We start from the raw sequence: 15,011 nt of genomic DNA on the forward strand, positions 1-15,011 counted from the left end.
TGTCATAGAGTAATGTAAAAGGCCATGGCCAAGCATCTTGAGTGCAGTTTTTTGTCCCCCTATCTAAAGAAATGGACATACGTGTCACAAAGGAGTACAGCAAAGATTCACTAAATAGATTCCTGGGATTCCACTTCCAGTGGAAGTGGTGGAGGCAGTTTTTTTAATTTATTTATTTATTTATTAGTTATTTGATTTCATCATTTAAAAATAAATTGGATAGGTATATGGACGTGCAATGGAGGGTTATGGTCTGAGTGCAGGTAGATGGGACTTGGGGAAAATAAGTGTTCGGCACGACTTGAAGGGCCGAGATGGCCTGTTTCCGTGCTGTAATTGTCATATGGTTATATGATTGTGGGTCCGCTGTGGAGATTACATAAACTGCCTCTGCAGTCTCTGTACTTTTAAAATTGTTATCTCATTGAGATTTAGATAATAACTTGACCAGATAGACTTGGGGATGTTATTCCCCTTGACTGAGGAGTCTACAACCAGGAATCAGAATCACTGAGTAAATGCAAGGCCATGTAGAACTGAAATGAGAAGAAATTTATTCACTCAAAAGGTAGCAAATCTTTGGAATTCAGAGATCAGGGATATGAGAATAGCGTGCAATGATGGCAGTGTGTACGGTCCGAAGAAAATGTACACCGCTGTTATTCTCCCAAACTCATCTGGCAGAACCTCCCAAACCTGCGACCTCTATCACATGGACAATGGCAGAACATAGCAGCACTGTTACCTACAAGTTCCACATTATCCCAACTTGCTAAAAAATATCACTTGCTCTACATCGCTTCTAGAATGTTCTACCCAACAGCACTGTTGGAGCACGTGCTCCAGGACTGCTGTAGTTCAGAGAGCCATTTGCTGCTAGCTTTTAAGGCAATTCGAGGTGGCCAACATTGATCTTGCCAGCAACAGTCAAATCCTGATTTTCAAACCACCATCGGCTCATATTGCTGGAGCACCCAAGGATCAAATTCTTGACTACAGCTACCTCAAAGAAGTCCATTATTCCATCACTTGCTCTCACTTCAGAAAAACAGACCATTTGGCTGTGCTCTTCCCACATATTACTGCTTAACTTATTGTATTATGATTATAGTATATTTATTTGTATGTATTGTGTTAGTTTGTCCTTTAAGCTGCAGAATTTCATTGTTCTACAGCCAGTTCATGTGACAATTAAACACAGACTCTAGTTCTTCCAGCAGTTTGTTTTCCACCATTATCCCTTTGGCAATAAGCAATGTTGAGGGAAATTTCAATCAGATAGATGAAGATCCTATACGGGAACATTTTCTTTCCAAGATTTCTGCAGGCAACTTAAGGTGTTCACCTAACTCAGGGAAACAACCAAAATGTTCAGATAAACACTGGCTTTCAGCACGTTGCAGACTTCAGCACTTTATCATACCTCACCTCATGGACAAAGATGTATGGTATTCCTATCCATATGATTGCGTACAAACGAATGGAACCTGAAACTATGATTTCAATACCTAATAATGTGTAAAACAATACCAAATTACACTAACACGTGCAGAATAATGCAATGCAAAATGAATTAAAACCTTGCAATTAAATGCCCCGTCCCACGGTACGAGTTCATTCCAAGAGCTCTCCCGAGTTTAAAAAAAAATCAAACTCGTGGTAAGCACGGAGAATGAACGTAGCGGGTACGTCGGAGCTCGGGAACGTCTCTTAAAGCGCTAACGGCAGGTACTCGGGAAGACTCGCTAATGGCAGGTAAGCACGGGAAGATTCATGAAGATTTTTCAACACGATGAAAAATGTCCACGAGAGTACCGACGAGTGGCCATTACCGTAAATCTCAGGGCAAACTCGGGAGAACTCTTGAAATGAACTCGTACAATGGGACAGGGCTTTTACTGCCATCACCTCACTTTCTTTTAGTTTAGTTTAGAGATACAGCACGGAAAGAGGCCTTTCGGCCTACCAGGACCACGCCAAACAGTGAATCCTGCATATTAATACTATCCTACACACACTAGGGACAATTTTAACATTTACCAAGCCAATTTACCTACATACCAGTACATCTTTGGAGTGTGGGAAGAAACTTAAGATCTCGGAGAAAACCCACGCAGTCACGGAGAGAGTGCACAAACTCCGTACAGACAGCACCCGTAGTTGGGATCGAACCTGGGCCTTCGCCGTCGCAAACGCCGTAAGGCAGCAACTCTACCACTGTGCCGCCCGTTATTTCCATGACATAGGAAGTGGCCATTTGGATCCCAGTCTTAATTAATTTTCCTTGAAATCCATGCACTCCAATCCAAATCTTCTAAAGGAATGGGCTGGGTCAGGTAGCTACCTTCCTCTACCTACTCAGATCTGAACTTACTAACCATGCTCTGCCACACAACGCCCACCATTAGATCCATGCAGGGTCTGCAAGGGGATTATGGGGCTACAAGGGAGAGTAGATTAAAAACAAGCTTTTTTTTTCGCCAGAAGCAAGCAATGTTACAGGAAAAGTAAACATTTTGAAATTAAAGCTTCAGATCATTTTCCCATTTTTGAATACTTCCAAAGGTCATATATATTCAAAACCTTTGGCAACCAGCAAAGCTAGGAGTAAGGCATTGGTGAGGATCTGCAGGGGGGAAATCAAAGATGACAACTATGATCTGGCCTATGCCAGTATTTATATGCAATCACCCAGTCACAGGCCGTGTTGCTCTATTCTGTATCCATAAGATTGGCTTTCCAGATCTGTAGAGCCATAGTGGTTGCAGGTCTCATACAGGAAAGTATGGGCCACACTGGTTAATTCATCACAGCATCATTGTTGTTTGGAGAGACGCTGTTGCCCCATTCCCAGAGACCCAAAATTGAATCATTAGGCTCACAACCATCACCTAACGTTGGGTCATTAGTAGAGCCAGGATTTTGCCATAAATGCCATGTGCCTTATCATGCTTTTGATTTCACCAGGATAATGCCTTTTTCTGATCGAGTGCCTAAATCAGCCTTTTCTTGCCCTTTTGCTAAAAGGTTGTGCTATTTTCTCTAGTTGTACCATGATCACAATGACGTTTTCTATGTTAACAAGTTAATATTAATGTCATTATTAACGTGTTCACATAGTATAACTTACAAAAAAATTTCCACCACCGGGGCGAAACCAGGGGCGCCACCGTTGGTCGATCATTTGTTCGTGCCGCTGTCCGCTGAGTCAGTCTTCTCCAAGATCTATTTAAGAAAGAACTGCAGATGCTGGAATAATCGAAGGTAGACAAAAAATGCTGGAAAACTCAGCAGGTGAGGCAGCATCTACGGAGAGAAGGAATAGTCGACGTTTCGGGAAACAAATCTCTGAGATTTTTTAGAGAAATAGACAGAGGAACATATACCAAATGAGTCATCATTACAGAAAAATTATGTTGACAGCAACTTCAACATTGTTGTGCAGAAAATTAGAGGTGAAGTTGCATGCAACAAAATATGAATCTCAATAGACGAGACAACCGATGCTGTGGGGAGATAAGTTGCCAATGTGATCAACGGTGCACGAGAAGCAGGTCAACCATCAAAGGAGTATTTGCTGACATCGTAAGTATTGGAGAAGTCAAAGAGCTCAACTATTGCTCAGTTGTTTACATCTTCACTTGCTGTAGTTTGACCAGAAGGTATAAAACACGAGAATTTTCTGTTTGTGCCTGATGCAGCTCCGTATATGAAAAAAGCTGCTCGTGCTCTTAGTTTTATTCCCCAAAATGTTGCATTTGACATTAGTTCAAGGTCTTTATAGAATTGCCAAGCACATACGTAGCTTGTTTCCAAATGTCGATCGCCTAGTTTCCAATGTCAACAAACTCTTTCTCAAAGCACCGTCATGTGTGCGGTTGTTCAAAAAAATGGCACCCGAGTTTCCGCTACCTCCTCAGCCCATTTTGACTAGGTGGGGTACATGGCTCTCTCCTGTACCCTACTATGCTGCAAATTTTGAAAAGATAAAATAAATCGTCAACAGTTTTGAAGAAGAATCTGCTGCAGTCAGGATCGTCAGTGAAATCATGAGAGAAAAAGTCCCTCCACCGCGATCTTGTGTTTATTGCTTCCAATTTTGCAAACCTCCCACAAGTTATCACTTCCCTTGAGAAATATGGCGAAACATTAGTGAATAACTTGCAGGTTTTCAACAACGTAACTGATGATATTTGTAATGTTCCTGGCGATGTAGGGAAAGACATAGTCATCGGGAGGCGCCGCACACGGCAGCCACGCCAGCAGTCTGTCCGTCCTTTCACCCTTTTTGTTATTTTTAGTCTGTTTAAAAGTATGTTCCTGGAGGTTACTTAGTCTTTTTTTATGTGGGGGAGATGGGGAGGGGGAAACTCTTTCCCAGTCACTTCTTGGTCGGATGCGTCTATTCTCCGAGTCGCATCTTCGCACCCCCCCCCCCCTCCCCCTCGCGGCCTACCATCTGGATTGGCGCGGCTTTTCCTGCCAAAGACAGGCCAGAGCTTCAGCGGCGGCGCAGCACTCAATTACCATCGCGGAGCGGGCGATGTCTTACTAAGGATCGCCGTGTGGAGCTCCGGAGTGTTGGGCCAGCTGACGTGGAGCTGTGGTTTGCAGAACTTCCAGCCGCGGGCGGCGCTGATTTTAACATCGCGGAGTCCTGGGACCCTTTGCCGAGGATCGCCAGTGGTGGAGCTCCGTCCAGCTCGGCCTGAGGACTTCGGGAGCTGCGGTCTCCAGTAGGAAGCGGCCGATTCAGAAACTCCAAGCTGCTGAGAGGGTTCTTCCGTTCCGACGTTGGAGTTCCATCATCCCGGCGAGAGGGCCTGAACATCGGGCTACCCGTAGCGGCTTTGCGGAGGGCTCAAAGGCCCCGACCACGCGTTGATTCCACTGTGTGGGGATGTTTATGTTAAACTCTATCGTGTATTTTATTGTATGGCTGTATGATAACTCAAATCTCACTGTACCAATTGGTGCATGTGACAATAAATGTAACTTGAACTTGACATACAAGTAAAATGTGAGAGAGTGAATTTAGGTAACAAAGATCTTGCAGAAATATAAAAACGTAGCTAAAGTTCTCAAAGGTGGTTGCAATGCACAAGATATTGACATGAATAGTCTGTAGCTTGTTTTGGGTATGCACCAGTGACCTCAGCTGAGGTAGAAAGAAGTTTTTCACAACTGAAGCATATTCTGTCTGACAGACGGCATAGTTTAACACCATCTGGAAAAAAATGCTAGTAATTATGTGCAACCAGGCAACTTTGGCCATTTAATGTAGTACACCTTTACATTATCATTTTTAACCATATTTTGGCAGTGAAAATACGTGCCTTTTTTTGTCAATAAATGCCTTTTTCGTGCCTTTTTGTAATTTTATTATCTTTTTGCCTGCCTATTTCAGAGTTTTTTAGTGCCTAAACATTCTGGGTCTAGTCATTAGCTTCTATTATCTGCAAGTTGAATTGCATCTCCCCCACCATGCTCCCTCATCTACAACAAACACAATGTTTAATATGCAAAATAATGGAATACACACAAAATACTCAAGGCAAAACAAATCTCAGCTATTTAGGTTTATTATCTTTTAGGGGTAATATCCATGTTTCAATATGGTTTCTGTATTTGGTCATTGCATCCTTAAAAGTGAGGTTTAAAATTAAAAGTCAAATTTTCAAATATGTAAAATACACTTAAAATGTGTGCATTCAACAATAGGCTGGGCATCCAGAGATCCTATATATTTTTTGCTAGCAGATGCAATGATGCAAGGTTCTTTCTTCCCAGGTTTCTTAGCCAATTCAAGTTAGAGCCCTTTACAATGCATGCAAAAATTAGTGTCTTACATATAACCACAACTACTCCAAACAAGCTAAGAGCTAACATTTGAAATCTACAAGTGCAAATGGACAAGAAGCATGTTTTATAATGAGTGTCCCAATTGCATAAAAGAAAACCTGCTTTCATTGGACACATTCAGTATAGTAAACAGGAACACGTTGATATTGCAGTTTTGTTTTAAACATAAAAATGACAGCTGAAGTCTTAAATTGCAGCAAGAATTCAAACTAAAACACCAGTTAACTGGATAGGAGGCAAGAGCAAAATGCAAAGCACAAGTGTTATCTTTTTTTAAAACATTTATCAATTGTTGATAAATTCCCTTGCCATGTTCAAAGACAAAAAATACCAGCTCCACTCAAAAGGCCAGACACAAGCACCCAGTCTCATAACTTAGTATAGGTAGCCCACACTTGAAATCCAAGTCCTATACAAAAGTTATTGAATTGGATTTTCTATCTTCTTATTAAAAAGTCCTAAACAAAACATGTAATTATAACTATGTACCAAACTTCATAACTTAGAAATATTTAAAAAAACGGAATTAAGTTTCAAACACCAAATCTCAAGATACAAAATGAGCAGTTACAAAAACAGATTTGCAAACCATGAAATTAAAGAAACTGCATTTTCAATATGGAGCTCTATACAGTTAAGAAAGTTCACTCTATGTTGAAATAGCCCCAGTTGCATGTGTATCTTCCATTTATAATAAAACAACTTAATTTGGTATAAAAGCTATTGACCTCCATAAAATTTGTATGCTTTTGCTGGGTTTTATTCCTTGGATTATTTTTATTTTTAAAATAAACAAAGTACCTACAGCACAAATTTATAAAAATCAAGTAGATAAAATTCAGAATGATTTAAGAGATTGGTTTCTGGCAACAATTCTAGTACAGTGCTGCATTTAAGTAATGGGATTTGGGTTTCTCCCAATTTACACAAATACCTTTTATTCTGCGGTAAAATATTGCTGTTACTTTAATAAATTCAGTTCATCCTATATTCAACTCATTCATATTATCACCATCTCAGGGCTAATCCAATCATTTATTTTAACTTACTCACCAGTGGTTAAGCAAATATTTTTAAATCAATTGCATTTTTGTAATCATGCATTGTGTTAATCATTCTTTCCAAACAACTCCCAAAAGCACTTTTACAACAGGTTCACATTTTGCTGACGGCTTTCCAGCTTACACACTGCAATTGGTATTTTTCTATGTGTTTTAGATTGGACCAGGTAAAACCAAATTTTCTGGATTAATGCAGAGTTAAATGGCATGATAAATTCTCTATTTAATACAGTTCTACATGTTTATGTAAATACACTCCAAATATATTACAAGCTTAAAAATGTTCCAGTTTACCCTAGCCCAGAACTGTACATTTCTTCAAATAGGAAAGGCAGAACAGTCTGACATTAACTCCATTTTATCATCACCACAAAGCATCTACATGGGGCAGAGTCTGATACCACACGATTAGAAGGATTTTTTTTTAATTTCTTCTGTGACTGCAATTTTATTTGGTGTTTTTTTTTTGTAAAGTTCTCAGCCCTTAATATAGTAATCACAGTGTTTTATATTGTTTATGCCTACAAACTCATTTATTCAGTTTGAAAAATTGAACCAAGCAACAATAGCCCAACACTAGTGCTTCAGCAACTAGAAATAGCGTGCATGGCCCCAACCACAAAACTTAAATCCCTGCTATGGCATCAACCAAAACAAATAAATAGTACTTGGTTCAAAGCGAATTGCTTCTTCCAAATAGAAGACATTTAAGTACCAATCCTATCAAAAGATCCTTACATGTGTACAATGTTACAAATGACACTGCTTTGTAATTTAGCTTAATGAAATCTGGTTACTAAAACTTTACTTTCTTTCCACCATCCACCCCTCTTCTTCCCAGATAACATTCACCTTCACTCTTATTGATTTCAAAAACTACAACAGTATTACTGTAGAAATAGTGTGAAGGTCAGAGTTGCAGAATAGCTTCTATATGGTAATATGAAAAGAATCCTGCATCCACTGGTCACGGGAATTGAGAGTTTTAGGCACTGCAAGGTTTGTCTCCAAGTTGTCAGCTTTCCCATTTTCCACACTTTCCTGGAAGTACTCTTCCTCTTCATCGAAGTATCCATTTTCCAATCCATAGGAACAATCCGAATTTGCTGCAGCTGATAGGTCTTGGCATGTTCCTTTATATTCCTGAATCGATTCATAAAGAGACCACAGCTGACACAGCAGCGACATATCTAACTGGCGCAGACCAACCTGTGATGTTTAGAGAGAGAGAGAGATTTTTAAAAAGTATTTGATACCACATCTTGCACTTAGATTACATTGTAAGTTAAATCTTGACACACCGAAAAGGAATTCAATGCATGCACAGAAAATTTACTGCAAAATACAATGTATCAGGATGGTGCACGAGCAACTTTGATGAATCATTTTTTCTGAAAGTTACAAGCAATGGTTACAAGTGTTAGAGCAAGGGGAAATGGTTGGAAAAATAAAATTCCACAACCTTTCAACTCAGAACAAGACCAAGCCCCAAAGCTTTCCCCACCAGTTTGCAAAAGATCTTTGAGGCACATTCTTCTATCAATTTTAAATATACTTCTGCCCCTTCCACCAATTCCATCCATGATGTGCTTTGGTTGGAGCAAATCTGGATGGAAAGAATTCCTTTGTTTCCACCTGGGGATCTTCGTAAACATGTGAAGGATACTTTGGTTTTCCAACCTGCATGTTGACCTACAGTCAGGAGTCTTGGTGCAATGATCATTTAAGACATGGTACCATTATCCTGGCTGGAACTTCTGGAATTGCTTAGGACACTAGCAATCAAAGATGGCTTTATGGGGGGGAGGGATAATTGTCTGGAAAAAGTTAAAGATCACTTTAGACTTTTTAAGCTTTCCTTGTATTATCCCAATTTTTTTGATCCCAACAAATCACCAAAATCTAGAATAGGCACGAAAAGCTGTAGTAACTCAGCAGGTCGGACAGCATCTCTGGAGAAACGGAATAGTTGACGTTTCGGGTCGAGACCCTTCGTCTGGTTTCTGTGCATTTTGGGATCACACAAGAAAGGAAATCTTGGCTGTGCAGGATTTTAAATAATTTAAATCAGATTTGAGCATATTTGTACACGACAGAATATAAAGGACAAATGGTAAAATCAAAAGAAATGAGTTGGCTATTTGAAAAGTTAAGAGAGATTAACTGTCAGCATGTATCCTGGGATGATAAAGAACATCAGTCAAATTGACATTCCCGATCGTAACTTATTGACCATTGAAGAAAATGTGCGATAGGCGAATAGACAAAGTAAAGCCTTGGTTGAAGGACGTCAGTGACAGCTTAACATTTTACTATTGACAGTCTTTCAGCTTTTAGTGGTCCAAGACTTTAACATTACACACTCAGCGATTTAGGTTTCAAGTAAGCTGATCTTTTGAATTTATTGAAATTGGAAATCTATTATCACAGGTTGTCTTTCACATATGCCCCTGCTTGGCTTTCTATTTATTTTTTTTCCTCCAAAGCTGAGCAAGCAAACATCCTGTCATTGATTTATTTCACTACGAATTAATAGAGCAACAGTAACGATCATTTATTTTTAATTACAAGAACTATGCAAAATTCAATTTACATCTATGCTACACACAAAAAACTCACATCCAGTCAGTGAACTAGCCGAAAGCTTTATAAAACAGACGTACCTCGAGTAAGACCAGATGAGAGTAATCAGAATGATACAAGTAGTACAATCTACATTAGCTGATTTTTAAGTTCATATGAATACTTTAACGTATGTTGAAATATCATTCAATTGAGAATATAACAAGCATGGGCTTTTTAATAAATAACCTGATATTTACAAAAAATAATTTATGAAGCATGGCAAAGGAAGAAAATTGAATACTGGTTGGAATGTAATAAAAAATATAAAATGATCCAGGTTAGGACATAGCAGCAATAGAACATCTTCCATGAGTAAAATAAATCACATAAAAATTAGGGCATTGGTTTAAGGTGAGAGGAAGGAGTTCAAAAGGGGATCTGAAGGGAATTTTTTTCTTTGAAAAAAAGGTTTATATTTCAGAAACTCACTTCCAGAATAGGTAGCAAAGTCAGACACAATCTCCAGAACAGTGGCGCAGCTGGTAGTGCCACTGCCTCACAATGCCAAAGAGCCGGGTTCGATCCTGACCTCGGGTGCTGTCTGTATGTAGTTTACACGGTTTCTTAAAGGGCGCTCCGGTTTCCTCCCACATCCCAAAGATGTGCGGGTTGTAGATTAATTGGCCTTTGTAAATTACCCCCACTGTTTAGGAAGTGGATGAGAAAGTGGGATAACATCGAACGAGTGTGAGATTGCTGTGGACTTGGTGAACCGAAGGGCCTGTTTCCATGCTGTATCGCTAAACTAAAAAACTCAACATTCAAGAGACATTTTAGACAGACTCAAATAGGCATGGCCTATAAAAATATAGATGCATGGTAGGAAAATGGGATGAATGCAGACGGGCAAAAAAAATTAGCATGGACATGGTGGGCTGAAAAGCCCACTTCTGTGCTGTACAAATCTGACTCAGTCTAGCACCATTTGAATTGTTAGTTCTGATCGTAATTGACCTCAGCAAGAAATATCAATAGCTTAAAATACACAAATTGGTGAATCACTGTTACAAACCTAGCCACTGGATTTGATTTGTATTCACTTAGTATTGCAACAATCTTATGGCCCACATTGTGTTACAATATTAAATAAAGCAAAGTATGCAAATTCCAAAGCTAGGAACAAGATTGTAATCAGTCTGGATAAGGTTGCCAATAAAAAGAGCTTACTATATTACATGAAGAGTTGGCAAAAATAAGCAATCAATGCAATTCAGTTGATTTGTCATCTTAAAGGGCCAGTCCCACTTACGTAACCTTTACAGGCGACTGCCGGCACCAGTGATAAGTCGCCGAAATTTTCAACATGTTGTAAATTCAGCGGTGACCAGAAAGACGCTACGACTCTTTGGAGACCCCTCACGACTATAGGAGACCTCTCACGACCATACAGGCATGTCGCCAGGGGTCGCCTGTATGGTCGTGAGAAGTCTCCAATAGTCGTGAGGGGTCTCCAAAGAGTCGTAGCGTCTTTCTGGTCGCCGCTGAATTTTCAACATGTTGAAAGTTTTGGCGACCTATCACGGGTGCCGGCTGTCGCATAAGTGGGTCAGGCACTTAAGGCTTCCATGAGCAGGAGAAGGGAAACATTTCCAAATGATGATAGATTCTAAGTTAACTGTAAATGTTAATACCGAAATTAGTTAGCAAAACTTCTATCAAATGAATTTAATGGATACAAGGAAAATAGACTATAAATATGAATCACAGGTCAGCCATAAACTTATTGATTGACGGAACAAGCTGAAGGGCCAAAATTGGCCTACTTCCATTTCCATGGCCTTAACTGCAATCAAAGCCATGACAAACAAAAGGGGCAGTTCCCAAATAGGTGAAAGGAACCATCTGGAAAATCAGGAGGGGAGAGCTGCATCATAAACATTAAACAGAAGCTGAAAGATTATGAAAGGTTTTTGTGAGATTCAAATAGAAGGACTGAACCCAGTACAGACTTCATCTTGAAATATGTAATGGATGATGGAAAAAAGCAAAGGAAACCTGAAATGTTCAGGAAGAAATAGAATTCAGAGAAAGAGTCAATGAGAGACTTGTAGACAATATAATATGTGAAGAGATATACGGCAAGATACTGTAATTATTCAGCTGTCATAGGCAAGTCTTCTCTCCATGTTAAAAGAAGTATAGTTTGCCCAGAGTATATTGTTCCATGTATTTAAGAAGGAACTGCAGATGCTGGAAAATCGAAGGTACACAAAAATGGTGGAGAAACTCAGCGGGTGCAGCAGCATTTATGGAGCGATGCTGCTGCACCCGCTGAGTTTCTCCAGCATTTTTGTATACCGTTCCATATCAGTTTAAACATTTGGTCACTCTGGCTCCGAGCCAAATTTATACCATGTATGGGAAACATACTGGTAAAGATCTCAAATGGAAATACAAGCCTGCACTTCTGTGTATCACCAAGATCAGTGGAAGAGAGTTCACTGATGTTTGACAAAATATCCATTTTGGGATAAAAGCAGGGAATGTTAGAGAAAATGGGAAGGAAGCCCATTAATGCAGACAGCCGGCAATGATCAGTCAATGGGGCGTTATTTAAATCCAAGTATAAAGTGCCTGCCATTCATCTAAAAGGAAATCTCATGCATAAACAATAAAGTATGTTTCCCTTTTATAAAAAGTGTTCCAAAATTGATTATACAAACTAAATGGAAGAAAATGTAAATGTTTACCTCAGCTATAGTAGCTGAGGTAAACTGAATAACATTTACTGAATGTTTTGAAGAGAAATGAACCCAAGTTAAATCTGTTATACAGTAGAAGCAAGTGAAATGTGGCCAGTTTTTCCTCTTTGCCTTTGGGTATTTGTATAGAGGCAGCTCTTGTGGTTCTGTAACTGAAAATTATCTAGAAACAGGTTTTTCCTTTTGAGAGAAACAAAATATTATGTATTTATTGCTTTCCCTTGTGTAGTTACAATGGTACAGAATCAGAATGTCATAAGTCTGTAACTAATTTTCCCATTTTTAAAAAATATTAAAAAATGTAAGATAGAACATGTAGATGGTCAGATTTCTCCAAGTCAGATCTTCCAAAACCCGAGGAGCCCCGTATGTTCATCACATTTGAAGTTCATTTAAACTATTAACAACCCAGTGTTAGCACACCATGTCCATCTGTGCATACCATTGTTGTCTTCATTTCTAGAAACTGGACGGAGATATGATTAATTTATTGGACATGATCAAATTGCACCATGACAATAGATACAATGGTAACTAAATATAATGAACTAAATGGAAGGATAGAGTACTCTACTCCTTATCTCTCATCCCCGCGAACTGTCGCACTGGACATATCATTCCCGGCATTTTCCGCCACCTTCAACTTCATCTCGCCACCAATCAATCTTCCCGTCCTCACCATTTATACATTCTGCAGAGACCACCCCCTCCTCAACTCCTTGGTTCATTCATCTCCTCCCCACCCAAACCACCCCATCCCAGGTATTTTCCCCTGCAACTAGAGATTAACATCCATCTCTACACCTTCTCCCTCATATCCATCCGGGGATCCCCACAGCCCTTTGAGGTGTGACTGAGGCTCACATGCACCACCTCTAATCATTGCTCCTAATGTGGGCTCCTTTACATTAGCAAGACCAAATGTAGACTGGGCAACAGTTTCACCGAACACTTGCTTTTGGCCTGCCACGGCCTGCAAAATTCCCTGGTTACCCTAGCATTAAACAAACTCAAGTGTGGTATGATATAATGCAACAGCACCGCATGATGCTCAGAAGTGTGGAACAGTGTAAACATCTGCTAACATGCCTCAATGAGCATTGGACAGGCTACTGGGGAAAATAGCAAGGGCAAGTATGGCCTGCTCCACACAGGCAAGGTATAAACTCCAGGGCAGGCACTATGCCAGTGCATCTCAACACTGATACTGGCACCATGTACTCTCAGGGTCAGCATAGAGTACATGGTATCTAAGGCACTATGTACTCTCCAGGGGCAGACAGTACTTCAGGGTATCCTGACACCATGAACTCCCCAGGGGCAGAATGTACAACTGTACTCACGTGACTCGTCAAGGACAGAGTACACTACAGTGCATCCTAGCATAACCTGCTCCACATGTTTAGGGTGAATTACAGGGCGTGCTGGCAAACTTTACTCTCCAGAGATCAATGCATGAAAGTTCATCACGCACACTTTACTCCCTAGGCTTAGGTTTCTATGAAAGTTCATCACGCACAATTTACTCCCTAAACACTACAGTACATCCTGGCACACTTTATCCCTGGGGTTGGGGTGCATTATGATGTAGACTGTCATAGTTTACCCCAAAGGCTTAACACTACAGTGCACATTGGGACAGATTATTACCTAAAACAAGGGCATCATTATACATCCTGACACAGTTTACTGCACAGTTATGGGTACGTTACAATCAACAGGGTTAGGGTGCACTGCAGTGTATCCTGGCACATTGTACTACCCAAGGGCAAGAAGACACATCACAGTGTATCCTGTACCGCTGAAGGTGTAACAGTGCACCCCGGTGCCATGTTCCCCCCGGCCGGCTGGGCCCCTACACTCACCATTTCCTTGCGGAGCAGGGCCAGGGCGGCGTCCAGGTTGGCCGGCTTGCTGGGCTGCTGGGCGCGGCGGCTGCCCGCACTGCGGGCCCGGCTCAGGTCCTCCTGGATCATGCAGCGCTTGGCGTACACACGCTCCACCTCTCGCCAGGAGCCGCCGCTCGAGTTGAGCAGGCCGCTCAGGCTCTTGGGCAGCGGCGGTAAACCCTGCAGGCACGTCGTGTTGGGCACCGAGCCGCCGCCGTCCGCCTGCCTCCCCGCCATGGACACCGCCGCTTCCCGTCGCAGCTGCGGCTGGTGAGGAGCGAGTGAGGGAGGGTCCATCACTGCTCTGCTCCGCCGTCTCTCCAGGGACTGGGCGGCTCTCACATCCTGCGCACACACGCGTAACACTCCGCCCCTCTACACTCACTCCGCCCCTCTACACTCACTCCGCCCCTCTACACTCCCTCCGCCCTCTACACTCCCTCACTCCGCCCTCTACACTCCCTCACTCCGCCCTCTACACTCCCTCACTCCGCCCTCTACACTCCCTCACTCCGCCCCTCTACACTCCCTCACTCCGCCCTCTACACTCCCTCACTCCGCCCCTCTACACTCCCTCACTCCGCCCCTCTACACTCCCTCACTCCGTCCCTCTACACTCCCTCACTCCGCCCCTCTACACTCACTCCGCCCCTCTACACTCACTCCGCCCCTCTACACTCACTCCGCCCCTCTACACTCCCTCACTCCGCCCCTCTACACTCCCTCACTCCGCCCCTCTACACTCACTCCGCCCCTCTACACTCCCTCACTCCGCCCCTCTACACTCACTCCGCCCCTCTACACTCACTCCACCCCTCTACACTCCCTCACTCCGCCCCTCTACACTCCCTCACTCCGCCCCTAGTCTACAC

At 41.7% G+C, this 15,011-nt stretch overlaps 1 protein-coding gene across 1 annotated transcript; it reads right to left on the reverse strand.

The window, feature by feature from the left end:
- Positions 1-5,564: 5,564 nt before the first annotated feature.
- On the reverse strand, positions 5,565-14,559 carry fam89a (family with sequence similarity 89 member A). Its single transcript, XM_033021815.1, has 2 exons — positions 14,116-14,559; positions 5,565-8,132 (listed from the first exon to the last, which is right to left on the reverse strand). Exons 1-2 carry the CDS (start codon positions 14,434-14,436, stop codon positions 7,854-7,856), a joined length of 600 nt encoding a protein of 199 aa, XP_032877706.1. The 5' UTR covers positions 14,437-14,559; the 3' UTR covers positions 5,565-7,853.
- Between the last annotated feature and the right edge of the window lie 452 nt (positions 14,560-15,011).

Source organism: Amblyraja radiata, chromosome 5, assembly GCF_010909765.2.
Source record: "Amblyraja radiata isolate CabotCenter1 chromosome 5, sAmbRad1.1.pri, whole genome shotgun sequence".
NCBI classification, from domain to species: Eukaryota; Metazoa; Chordata; class Chondrichthyes; order Rajiformes; family Rajidae; genus Amblyraja; species Amblyraja radiata.